The sequence below is a fragment of the Hipposideros armiger genome, unplaced genomic scaffold (assembly GCF_001890085.2).
Source record: "Hipposideros armiger isolate ML-2016 unplaced genomic scaffold, ASM189008v1 scaffold_82, whole genome shotgun sequence".
NCBI lineage: Eukaryota > Metazoa > Chordata > Mammalia > Chiroptera > Hipposideridae > Hipposideros > Hipposideros armiger.
In genome coordinates this window covers 1,428,591-1,440,374 of record NW_017731432.1, presented here as the reverse complement: position 1 = coordinate 1,440,374, position 11,784 = coordinate 1,428,591, and the positions used below count along the sequence as shown (strand labels likewise).

The window sequence follows — 11,784 nt, the reverse complement described above, 5'->3', positions numbered from 1 at the left end:
GAAAGAAAGCCTGGGAAATGACTGCAAATTTAAAGGTGTTCATTAGTGTGTCTTTAGACCAGGTGCTTTGCCCAAATCAGGCATAAGTCGCCTACACTAAATTCACATTATAGACAAATAAACAAAAGTGTGTTCTATAACTTTCCTATATTCATATCCTCTTCTTTTATCACTGAGTGAATTTTATGCATTGACTTTGTTCTTAGCCCAGCTGAATGTTCTTCAAAGAACTGTTTCCCATATTTATTCTCTAAATGTCCTTAGTCTACAGATATCCCTAAATGAGATTTCCACTTTTGTCATAAACATCATGACTGATTTGCTCTTTGGTGTCTCATACTGGTTAAGGCTACTCCCCAGAGGCTGTTGTAATTATGTTCATACTTATTATTACTTGTACACCTACTATGTGCCAAGTACTGTGCTAAACTTTACTTTTATAGTCACAGCCACCTTGAAAGTTAAAATACTATATCACCATTCTATGGATGAAAGCTAAAGCACAGAGAAGTTAGATAACTTTCACAAGGCCACACAGTAAACGGCAGAGCCTAGATTTGAAACTAGATCTCCCTCAAAGTCCTCTCAGATGATCTGGACTGCCTCTCTGTTTTAATGACTGGACACTAAAAGTCCATTTAAGAAAAAGGAAGAGTTAATTTGGCTTAACTGGGTTTGGCAGTCATTTGTTTAAAATGCTACTTCCCTAAAATGAGCTGAAACTTGCAAGCTTGTTTTTGGAATATTCCATTTGATTCACTGGCATGTTTCCTACCAGCATGCAGTGGCCTGTGTGGTGCTAAAACTCAGATTCCCTGATTCCCTACCAGCTGCCTTTCTGCTCAGCCCCAACCCACCCTTGTCAGGATAGGTGTGTCGCCTGGCACAGAGGACTGCAGCACCTGGAGTCATGGTTGCTTCTCCCGCTAGCTTTGATCAGTGCAGCTTCTCATGACCTTCCTGAGTGGCATGCAGTAGGATAACCAGCTCACTCCCAGCACTGTTAGCCCCAATACCCAGCCCAGCATCACTGCTCCCTATTCAAGGGTATGCCCAACCCCTGCTGCCATCAGAGGGTCTAGAGGACATGTGTCCATCAAGCCAGCTCTCACCACTGAGGCCTGTGAAGAGAATGGGTCCCCAGAAATGAACAACTCAGAGCTTGCACACCCTCAGGCTTATGCCCATCGGTGGGCCAGCACGGCCTCTATGTACCCAGCTCTGTGGGGGTTCTATTGGTCAGGGCCCTCAGGAGACCTCCGCTCTGCCCCCAGCAGTGCCCGTAACCTGCTGGGTGACCTTAACTTTCTAATCTATAAAAGAGAATTGGACCAGCTAATCTCCACAGGCCGAGTCTTCAATTATTTGTTCAACATTCCTTAAGCGCCTTCTCTGAGGCAGGCCTTGTTTTGGGTGCTGGCATGACCGAGGAGACCAAGAGGAGGATCTGTCCCCAGAAACTCCCAGACTAGTGTAAAAGAAAGAGCAAACGCAGCTCTCCTGAGAAGACCTGGTCTTCCCATGAGAAAGACTGGGTCAGAGTCCCAGTTTTGACACCACCTAACCACGTGGCCTTGAATAAGGGCCTTCACTTCTCTGGGGATCGGTTTCCCTCTTTCTGTAAAGTGGGCCTCGCAGCACCTCTTCCCTTAGTGGAGTGGAGATTAAAGTGAACCACGATTAAGTGTCAGAGTGCAATGCCATTGAAGGCATCGTTCCATTATTACCATGTAACCAGCAATGATTTTGTCCTTCCTGCGGTGGGCCAGGTTCACCTCCCTTCGCTGGTTTCCCCGGAAGGCCAAAAAGATATAGCTAGAGTGGAGAAGGAAGAAGAGAAGCGAGGAAAGCCGGAGGAGGACGCTCCTGCCTCCAAGAGAGGGGAGCCGGCGAGGATCAAAATCTTCGAAGGAGGGTAAGAATCATGTTTGGTTTGCAATGTTTGCTTCCTGTGGAGTAAGCACCCAGCCAGCAGGCTGGGGCGGCCCTTCCTGTGTTCAGAGGTGGTAAGCATCTCAACTGGCAGGGCTGTGCCACAGGTGCCCTGGGGTTCCGGGCGTGCCTTCCAGCAGATGCCACCTTTGTAGGACGTGCAGGCCAATTCTGTTTAAGAACACCAAGCTACTTGGTGGAGGATGGGGACTCTGGGGTACCCTGTGGACTGGAGGGTCTGGGTCTTTCTCCAGCCCCTCATTCCCTCCAGTGCTGGCCGGTTTCCAGTCCTGCTTTGGAGTTGACAGGGAGTCTCCCAGGTCCTGTCCAGACTGCCATTTACCATGGGTGTGCTCCCAAAACGTCACCTCTGTCCACCCAAGCAGCCACCTTGGCATGCCTGGTGTCCCACAGGGGACTGGCCTCTGCCAACGAGGCTGTTTGCAGAGCTGATAGCACACCGCACGTGCCAGCTGTTTACACCGGTCTCCATTCCAACTGGCCGGGATCCAGGACTCACTGGTTGGTAAATATATAGACTCTCATCCCTGTGTTTTCACCTTGGTGCTTGTCTTTGGAAACCTAATGATGTAAACACCTCAGTACTCATGACGGTGGGGCCCTCCGGGCTCCAGAAGGGGGCCATGTTTCAGGCTTACTTTGTGGGAGTTTTGTGTGAGCTGTGTTCTGTGTGGCCACGTGTTTGCGCCCCGGGATATGGGTGTCTGTAAGCAGGTCCTGTGGTGTCTGTCTCAGGGTCCTGTGTCTGTGTCCCCAATGTGATCAATGCAGCCTCATCCTACCGGTCCTGAGAGACAACAGCATGGAGGGAAACCTACCTCCCCAATACAACAGTCCCCGTGAGCACCAGCTGTCACTGAGGGGCTGTGATACCCCAGCACCTGCAGATGCCTAACTCACAAGGTCAAAGGGGGAGGTGCGGGTTCCTCTGTAAGGCTGAGGAGAGCAGAGGCTGCCAAGCTGCCCAAGGCCACCAGTGGGCATCCTCCGGTGGCACTGACCAGCAGGGACTCTCTGGAGAGGCAGTGTTTGGAAGTGAAACTTGGGGAGTTGGGTTGTCCCAGTGACCGGGAGTGGGTCAGGGATGGCAACCACCCTGCAGTGGCAGGGACACCTCCCCCTGGGGGGAGAAACATCCTGCCCAGATTTCCAATGGCAGCTCCTTTGGGAAACACTAGACCAAAGGTTTTTCAAACTACTAACCATCTTTCCTTGTGGGGACGGACCGGTTTCCTCCCCTGCTATTTGGTTAGAGCGCCCTCGTGTGTCTCTGTGTCCTCATATCATTGGGTCCTTTAAAGGCCACCTAAGACCTCATCCAAGGATTGGTGCATCTGGACTTGCCTTCCTCTCTCTGGCTTCAAGGATGGTCCTTGGGGCCCAGGGGTGCTGCTAAGGTTTAGCTGGTGTGCGTGAAGAGGTTGCTCCTGCCCTGAGAGGCCACTGAGTCCGGACTGGAGACCCAGCTCCTCAGGCGGCTCCCTGATGCCTTGTTCCCCAGGGAAGCCTGGCCTCCAGGAGGGCAGCTGGCAGGAGCCTCTCCCGTTCACGTCAGTCCATAGCTCCGGCTTCTGGCTGGAGTCTAGGCCACATAATCTGCCTTCAGCGAAAAGGTAAAAGGTTACACCTGAGTCCCTTCTCCTCCCCCTACAGCCCAGGCATTGATCCCCACTCCTCCCCCACCCCACCCCAGCCCCATCCTATCCAGGTTGTCACTTAGTCCCACCTGCTTTGTTTCAGACTCTCCCTCTCTTTCAAGGCCTGTCACACCTGCCCCAGAGCAGCTGTCCCACTTACCTCTGTCCCACTCATACAGTCCCCTTCCTGTCCAGCTCTGTTTTGTCACCTGTAGAAGAGGATAATAACATACTTTGTGGATTGTCGGAGGATCCTGTGCTACTCCATGTAAAGGCCAGAGTTCATGGGCATCGGGGTATTTTATCGCTATGACGTCCATCTCTCTTATCTCCCTCCAAGATAATCTCACTCTGTTCTGTCGGCTGTGAAAAATATCATCCTCATTCTCAACCGGTCACATCTAAGTTGAGCACTGCAGCGGGTTATGCAGTGTTGCTGGTCAGGTCCTCTTCTTCTGCAGCCCAGCTGTGCCACCTGGGCCCTGCCGTGCCTCCAACCCCTACTTCTAGTGAACCCTCTTCATTCATGGGTCTCTTGGGACTGGTATCACCCCGCAGGAGTGTTTGGAAATGGGGGGAGCATGTTTTTGGGTTGTCACATAATGGGGACACCTCTGGCATTTCATGGATGGGGCCAGAGACTGGACCGTCCATACAACCAACCACAGAACCATTTGTCCCAAAAGACAAAAGGTGCCCCCTCCGCCACCACCCAGAAACACTGCACATATCCACCAGGCACAGCCACCTGAGGTCATCATAGTTTTGCCTTAGACTTTATTTATTTATTTATTTATTTATTTATTTATTTACACAGCAAGCATTTGTATTTCACTCTGGTACATGTTTGACAAGGGTGTGCAGTGGGGTTCTGTTCCTAGGAGTTACTAAGAGATCTAGACTGAGGGAGGCTGAGAGAGGCAGAAGGGGAAATGGTGAATTGTGTGCTGGCCCTTGAGGCTTCTGCTCCCATTTTCTTGGCCAGAGTGATGAGCCTTAGGGCCTCTCCTTCCCCCGGGGGAGCGGGGGGAGCGCAGTCCTGCCTTGTGCCTGGAAGAACCAGAGAGATTTGGTCGGCAGCACTGACCGCTCCGGTGGGTTTAACATACACCTGCAACTTGTTCTTTTTACTCGACAATGTTTCTGAGCTGTGCCCGAGTTGATCCATGTAGATCTAATGCATGGGGATGAGACGCAAAGAGTGGATGCTGCATGTACCCAACGTTCAGGTGTCTTTTTATCACTACTCAGCGACTCACTGGTCCCCTTACTCTTCTTCCTGACCTCCCAACACAGCAATCGATCCATGAATCAATCCATCATGGAGGAGCTATTTATTCAGGGCCTGATGGGTGCTCTGTGCCAGATGACTCCATGAGCCAAGGGGGTAAGCGGTGTATCTGCCCTCAAAGTGCTTGGGGACTGGCTCCGGTGGCGGCACAAGGTTCCATGCTGAGGGGTAGACTACCAGTGTTGAGATGTTCCCAGCAGGCAGGGACCGCTGGGGCTGGCATAGTCAGAGAGGGCTTCCTGGAGGGGGTGGGACTAGGCCTGGAGGGCCAGCTGAGACTGGGACAGGTGGAAAGGAAAGGTAGGCTGGTCAGCAGTCTGGGTGTAATGCAGACTCACATACCTGGTCGGTCGGACCGATTTCTTCTGGCCCCGAGTAGTCTCCCTTGTCAGTGTCATCCATTGCCTCGGCTTCAAACCTCGTCACTGTGCCAAGGACACTAAATCGGGTTCTCCAGCGAGGACCTCACTCCTGAACTATAGACCCTGATGCTTCCTGGGCACCTTTGCCTGGGAGACCCAGGGCACCTCAAACTCAGGATGTGCTGACAAGCCCTCCAGTGGTCACTGAGAGCATCTCCTCCCACATCCAGATCTCAGAGGATGTACCCAGCCCTTCACACTCAAAACCTTAGTATCATCTTGGATGCCTTCTTTTCCCTCATCCTTCCCCTTCCAGTTAGTCCCCAAATTCTGGCGTCCACATGAAGTGGTCCATGAGTCGGATGTGCTCCCTCTTCACTCCTTGTGCCACAGCTCTGGTTTCCCCCTTTCCAGGCCCTCATGTTGGTGCCATTGAGTGTCTTTGATCACAGTTCTGCCTATGTCACACCTCTGCTCCAGAGCCTTTTGTGCCTGCTCGGGTTTGCCCAATGCCAAATCCTATCCAGCCTTCAAAGGGCGGTACTCAACCCTCTCACTAACAGCTCCCAGGTCCCTTCACACCCCCTAGACCAGCGGTTCTCAACCTGTGGGTTGCGACCCCTTTGAGGGTCGAACGACCCTTTCACAGGGGTCGCCGGGTACTCGTATGTGGGCGTATCTGCATGTGGGCCTGGAGACGGATAGAGGAGCGGTGTCTCGGTTCCTAAGACCATCGAAAATATGTGTTTTTCCATGGTCTTAGGCGACTCCTGTGAAAGCTTGAGAACCCTAGTTCTTTGTGTTACTTCTGGAATCACACTAGTGCTAAAATCCATCCCCAAAGTCCTCTCTTGACTTGGGTCTGAGGGCCATGCTGATACAGTGCATCAGTTTCCATTTATTGCATTGATTTCCTGGCACACACACCCCCACCTGCGTTCCCTGTCACTTCCACACCTGAACAAAGCTTGCATTTTCCAGGCAGCCTCTGGGAGGGCCCCATCAGGAATGTGTTGGCTCTTACCCAGCATCTTTGCATTGCCTTGGTTGTTTTAGAAGGGCTCCTTTGTTAGGGAATGTTGTCTTCAGATATACAAAGTGATATTGTTCATTGAGGGTGATGCCTCTAGTGTCCTAACTCAAGTTCACTTGTTGCAAGAAAAGCGGGCACCTCAGTCCGAAGGGCTAATATGGAAGAGGAAGAGACGGGAATGGAGAGGAAATACCTCACTGCCGAAAGTGGTCGTCCAAGCCCAGCTGGGGAGTGAGCAGGGGCTGGTGTTTAGGTCTCCCTAAAGGGACTGATGAGCTGAGATGGCGAGAGCCAGGGAGGCCAGGCCCAGCTGGGGCAGGGGGCACTCAGAAAGGTGGCCATGGGCAGGGCAAGAGACGGACTGGGTTTAGGGGGGCAGCCCAGCCTCAACTGGGAACTGGAATACAGGGCAGGAGAACAGAAGGCCAGGGGTGGGCTGGGCCAGAGTGGGTGGGGTAGCCCAGGACTGCCCCCAAACCCTTCAGGTGTCTAGCAGAAAGAGTCTATGCCAGACCCTGCCAACTGCAGGACTCAGATGCTGAGCTGAGGGAAGACCATCTGTGCACCTGTCGGAGGGCACTGGATCCCATCTGTTCTCTCCCACCCCAATATACAACACTCCAGCCATTGCCTCTCTACTGGCCCATTCCATTCAGCATATCCAAACTTAAAGTTTCCCTCCTTCAAAACACTCCTTTGGGCCTGGCCGAGTGGCTCAGTTGGTTACGAGTTGGCTTAAGAGCGCAAGCTCTGAGCAACAGGGCCACCGGTTCGATTCCCACATGGTGCCAGTGACACTGCACCTAAGCTGAGCTGCTGCGGAGCTGCCAACAGGTGGCAGGATGGCTCAGCTAAAAACAAAACAAAAAACAAAATAAAAACACTCCTTTGACTGGGGGCCTACATCATCAGCTGTTTCTGCTTCCCTTTAAAGAAAAACTCCAGAAGGAATTGACTATACTTCCTCACCTCCGTATCTTTCCTGCCATCCTCTCTCAGACCCATCCCGGGTGGGCCTTTGGGCTCACCGCTCCTCAGAAGCTGCCCTTATCAAGGTCAACAGTGACCTCCACCCTGCAGAATGCCAAGGTCGGTGCTCACTTCTATTCTTTCCTGACCTGTCGGCAGCACTGGACACAGTTCATCCCTGCCCCCTCCTTGTTACACTTTTGTCCACTCGGTTTCCAGGGCATCATCTTTCTTGATCCTCCTCTTCCTTTGCCAGTGGCACTGTCTTGCATCTTTGGTGATTCCCCATCATCGCCTGATCTCTGAACAATAGGACCCTCAGAGCGCAGCTCCTGGGCCTCCCCTCTTCTCCATCTCAACTCACTCCCAAGGTGACTCTCTATACTGCCTGTAGGTAGACGACTCCCAGACTCGTTAGCTCCACTGGAATTCTCTCCAGAGCTCTGTGTCAGGTCTCCAGCTAGCTGTGTGATGCTCTACCTGGGCATCCAGTGAACACAGCACAGCAGATGCTGAAAACCACTGTGACTCATAGGGCTCTTGGTACATTTGTTAAATTATTTTAAGAGTTCACTTAATTCTGTATTGCTCCTCTTAAAGGAGTTATATTTTTAACAGGTGTGTTTTTCTGTCCTATGTATTTTAATAGTAGCTGAATTTATTTTTATTCAAGTCTAAGAGTTTATGCAATACACCCCACACATGTCATTTTATGGTGTATCTATAGTTTTAAAAGCAGGCGTGCACACGTGTGTAAACATGTGTGTGTGTGTGTGTGTTTACAAAATAGAAGATTGGAGAGAATAGCTTTAACTTTTAAAAATGTAAAGGGTTTTTTTTTTCTAATAATTTTTCTCAAACCCTTTCCTTCTTGGACTTTGAGACCTAGAATTGTAGTATATTTTTCATCCTAAATTTCCAAATTTCTAGTCTGTCTAGCCCCATCTTACTGTGAACTCCAGGTCGTCAAGGATGATATTAAGTTTTGTCTTGGGTAATATTTGTTACCTCTGAATATTGATTGGGGAGCAAATGGATTAAATTATGCATTAAATAAATAGTGGTACGTTGGAGCTTTTTGAATGGGCATAAAGAATAAACCACTCATGTAAACCACTCTCAAAATCCAGACTGGAACAAAAAAGTGCATACTGCTTAAGGGTTGGCAATGGAAAGGTTGTGACATGTATGGCATAGGCAGAGAAGCTGTGACCATCACCTCGCACTTGCTCAATGTCACTTTAAAAGCCTTTAAGTAGCCAGAGGAAAAATCGGGCATCTTCTGAAGGAAAGAAGCAAAATCACTTGTTCAGATTCTGCACAGGCAACATCATTGTTCCAGATGTTCAGGCCCAAAACTCCGTTTCACATCCATTAGCAAATCTTGTCAACTCAACCTTGGAAACCCTCTCCAAAATCTGCCCATTTGCATCTCTCATCTGGATTATCACAGGGCCCTCCCTATATAATCCCCTACTTCTGCCCTTTCCCACTACTGGATATTCTCAACTCAGCAACCAGAGGGGCCCTGTTTAATCTTAGCAGACCCTGGCACTCCTGTTCTGCACCCACTATAGCCTTCAAGTGGCCTGCATGTGCTCGCCCCAGCTTCTCCCTGACCTCTGCCTGACACTGTACCCCTGCCACCTGCGCTCCAGCCAGTCATTTCTTGGCTCCTTGTTGAACATGCTTCTGCCTCAGGGCCTTTGCACTTGCTGTCCCTCTGCTGGAATACTTTTCCCAGAGAGCCCCATGGCTCCCTTACACCCTTCAGTCACCCTCAGTGAAGCCTTCCCTTCCCAGACCACCCACCCACTGTACCCTCCTCTGGCATCCCTGGTCCCCCTTCCCTTCTCTGCTTTTTTTTTTCCATTTGTGTACTAGTTTGTTTCTGTTTCCTCCAACAGAACATTAAGCTCTGTGAGAGGGCAGGATTGCATTCGTTCACTGCTGTTTCCTCAGTGCTGAGAGTAGTGCCTGGCACATAGGCAGTGCTACAGGAGGTTGATTAAATGGAGGACTCACTCTCCAATATGGTCATGATTAACTGAGACCTCAGAGAAGGGGGCAGGTTCCCTGAACTTAGCAGCTCTTAGACTCTCAGAGCGGGATGGAGAGTGTGGGTCTCAGGAAGGAGCAAGGACACAGAGTCAGGGATGAACCAGGCTGAGAGGAACCAACCTACCCACCTGGAGTCAGGCTTGGTGTGGGGAAGGTGAAGTCAAGTGGCCTCAGTTACCAGGCAAGCGCCTGGGGTTGGCAGCCAAGGTTGTCTGCTGAGTCCTAGGGCCTGGAGAGGAATGGTCCAGGGTGCACAGCTCTAGATGGAAGCTGATTTCTTTTTGGTGAACCCAGCTTGCCAGGGCCCTGTCTCCTTCCTGAGAGAGACCCAGTGCTTTGATCTCTCTTTAATTCTCAGGCTTCTCCCCAGAAATGTAGCCATGCTGCCCTGTACACGGTCCCAGTGGGCTGGGGAGTGAATTGTCCAACCCGCATCACATGTGCCCACACTAGCTTTTGTTCTCTTTCTCTTTCCCCCAAATCCTGATGTTCCGTCTCTCCTAGGAAATATGACCTGGACTTCAGGAAGAGGGCAGTGCTTGTGGGGGCCATGGGGAGGGCAGGGTATTGCAGAGTCCAGGTGAGACATCCAGTGGCTTACAGCAGGGAGATGGCAGTGAAGATGGGGGAGGGAGCCCTAGGACCTCTGATGGATGGAATATGGAGGGTGAGAAAGAGAAGCTTGGAATCCAGAGTGACTACCGCATTTCCAGCTCGAGTCAAGCTGGGTGGATGGTGGTGCCATTTCCTGAGATGGACAGGGATGGGAGAGGAGAGTCAGAAAGAGGCTTGGGGAAGGGGAGATCAAAGCTGGGTGGACATGTTAATCCTGAGGTTCCAGTCATGCACCCAAGTGTTCGGGGAGGTGTGTGGCAATTGGATATACAAGCCTGGCATTCAGAGGACAGGCCTGAGCTGGAAACCCGTATTTGGGATATGCATTTGTCAATGCATAGATGCTATTTAGGGTGATGGGCTGGATGGGGCCACTTGGGGAGATGGAGAAGAGAGAAAACACAGGGGCATCCAGAACTGAGCCCGGGATACGCCAGCAGTTAGAGGACAGGTGGAGACGCAGCTGCAAAAGCTTGAGAAGGCGAAGTTAGAGAGGGAGGAGGAGCCCCAGCAGAACGAGAAGTCCTAGATGCCAAGAACAGAGGCTGCTTAAGAAGGAGGGAGTGGCCAGCTTGGGTGAGTGATGCTCAGAGGACAGGCAAGTGTTTATGGAAGGTGGCCACACGGGGGTCACTGGTGACTTTGATGGGAGCTCTTTGGGTGCGAATTGAAATGAGATGTGGAGGCAGCACATGTCCTAAGAGGCTGGCTATGGAGGGAAGCAGGAAAAATGGGGGGTGAGGGGTGGAACTGGAGGAAGTGTGAAGTCGAGCAGGTGGGTGTTGAAGCTGAGAGATCCTTGTGTGTGCACGTGCTGCTGGGAATGGCTTCTAGCAGGGGCAGATGATGATGGCACCTGGAGAGCCAGACGGGGCAGGGGTCAAAGGGCAGGAGCAGCGTCCCAGAGAAACTGCGAGAAGGTGGGGCCAAAGCAGTGAGGAGAAAGGTAGTTTTTCTGTAGGAACAAGACGAAAGAAATGCTGGTTGCAACACAAGCAAACCTGATGGTTTGGAGGTGGGAGATGGGGAGGGTTCTCTCAGCCTCAATCCAGACCTCTTGTCACCATTCCAGGCGCCCCATGGGCTCGAGGTCTTCATTAATAGATTTGTGAATGGCTGTTTTGTAAACAAAGCAGGAAATTTCTGTTCCCAGGAAACCACTGCGATTCGTGGAAAAAAGTTATTCCTTTATAAAGATTATCCCCCAAATAAAAGTACCAGCTGTTCAGTAGTCTGGTTAGGTCCACTCCGTCCTGCCCTAGCGTCTTTCTCCTTGCGTGCTCAAAGGACTTCCCAGGGAGCACTTGATCCAGACATTAGAGAAAGCTGATTATGTCACTAAGAAACCCAAGTCACGGACAGTCAAAAAAAAAAAAAAAAGAATCCAACGTGAAAAGTGAAATGGAAAAGAAAAAAGACATATTGATTGTGGGGCAGACTGAGTGTCTGAGTGTGCTGGGGCTGGAGTCCCTGGAGCACTGAGGGCTGTCAGGGAAGACCTAAGTGCATATCATTAAAATTTAAAGGAGGATCCATTTCTCAGGGAGGCGCTACCTCTGGTTCCTATAGAGGGTCTCAGGCAGCAGGGGCTCAACTTGGAGCTGAGGGAGTACAAGGAAGGAGATCTCACGCCAGCACGATGGGCCCTGAGAGCGGCAACTGCAGCAAGGACATCCTCGGGGCCTGGAAGGCGTCTGCCCGAGTCTCGGCTGCCTTCCTGCCCTGGGTTATCAGGCCTGGCACCCAGGCGGAAGCTGGCTTCTCCCACCTCTCCTGTGGGGGAAGCAGCCTCCTAGGAAACAGTGCTTCTCTCTCCCTCTCTCTCTCTCCCTCCCTCCCTCCCTCCCTCCCTCCCTCTCTCTC

At 51.3% G+C, this 11,784-nt stretch overlaps 1 protein-coding gene across 6 annotated transcripts in view; it reads left to right on the top strand.

The window, feature by feature from the left end:
• HIVEP3 (HIVEP zinc finger 3) overlaps positions 1-11,784 on the top strand; it is a 437,965-nt gene that overhangs the window by 381,358 nt on the left and 44,823 nt on the right. For all 6 annotated transcript variants that reach the window (XM_019643809.1, XM_019643812.1, XM_019643805.1 and 3 more), the window contains one exon: positions 1,770-1,915. In XM_019643809.1, the coding sequence (XP_019499354.1) occupies positions 1,770-1,915 (146 nt within the window). The remainder of the gene's footprint in view (positions 1-1,769; positions 1,916-11,784) is intronic.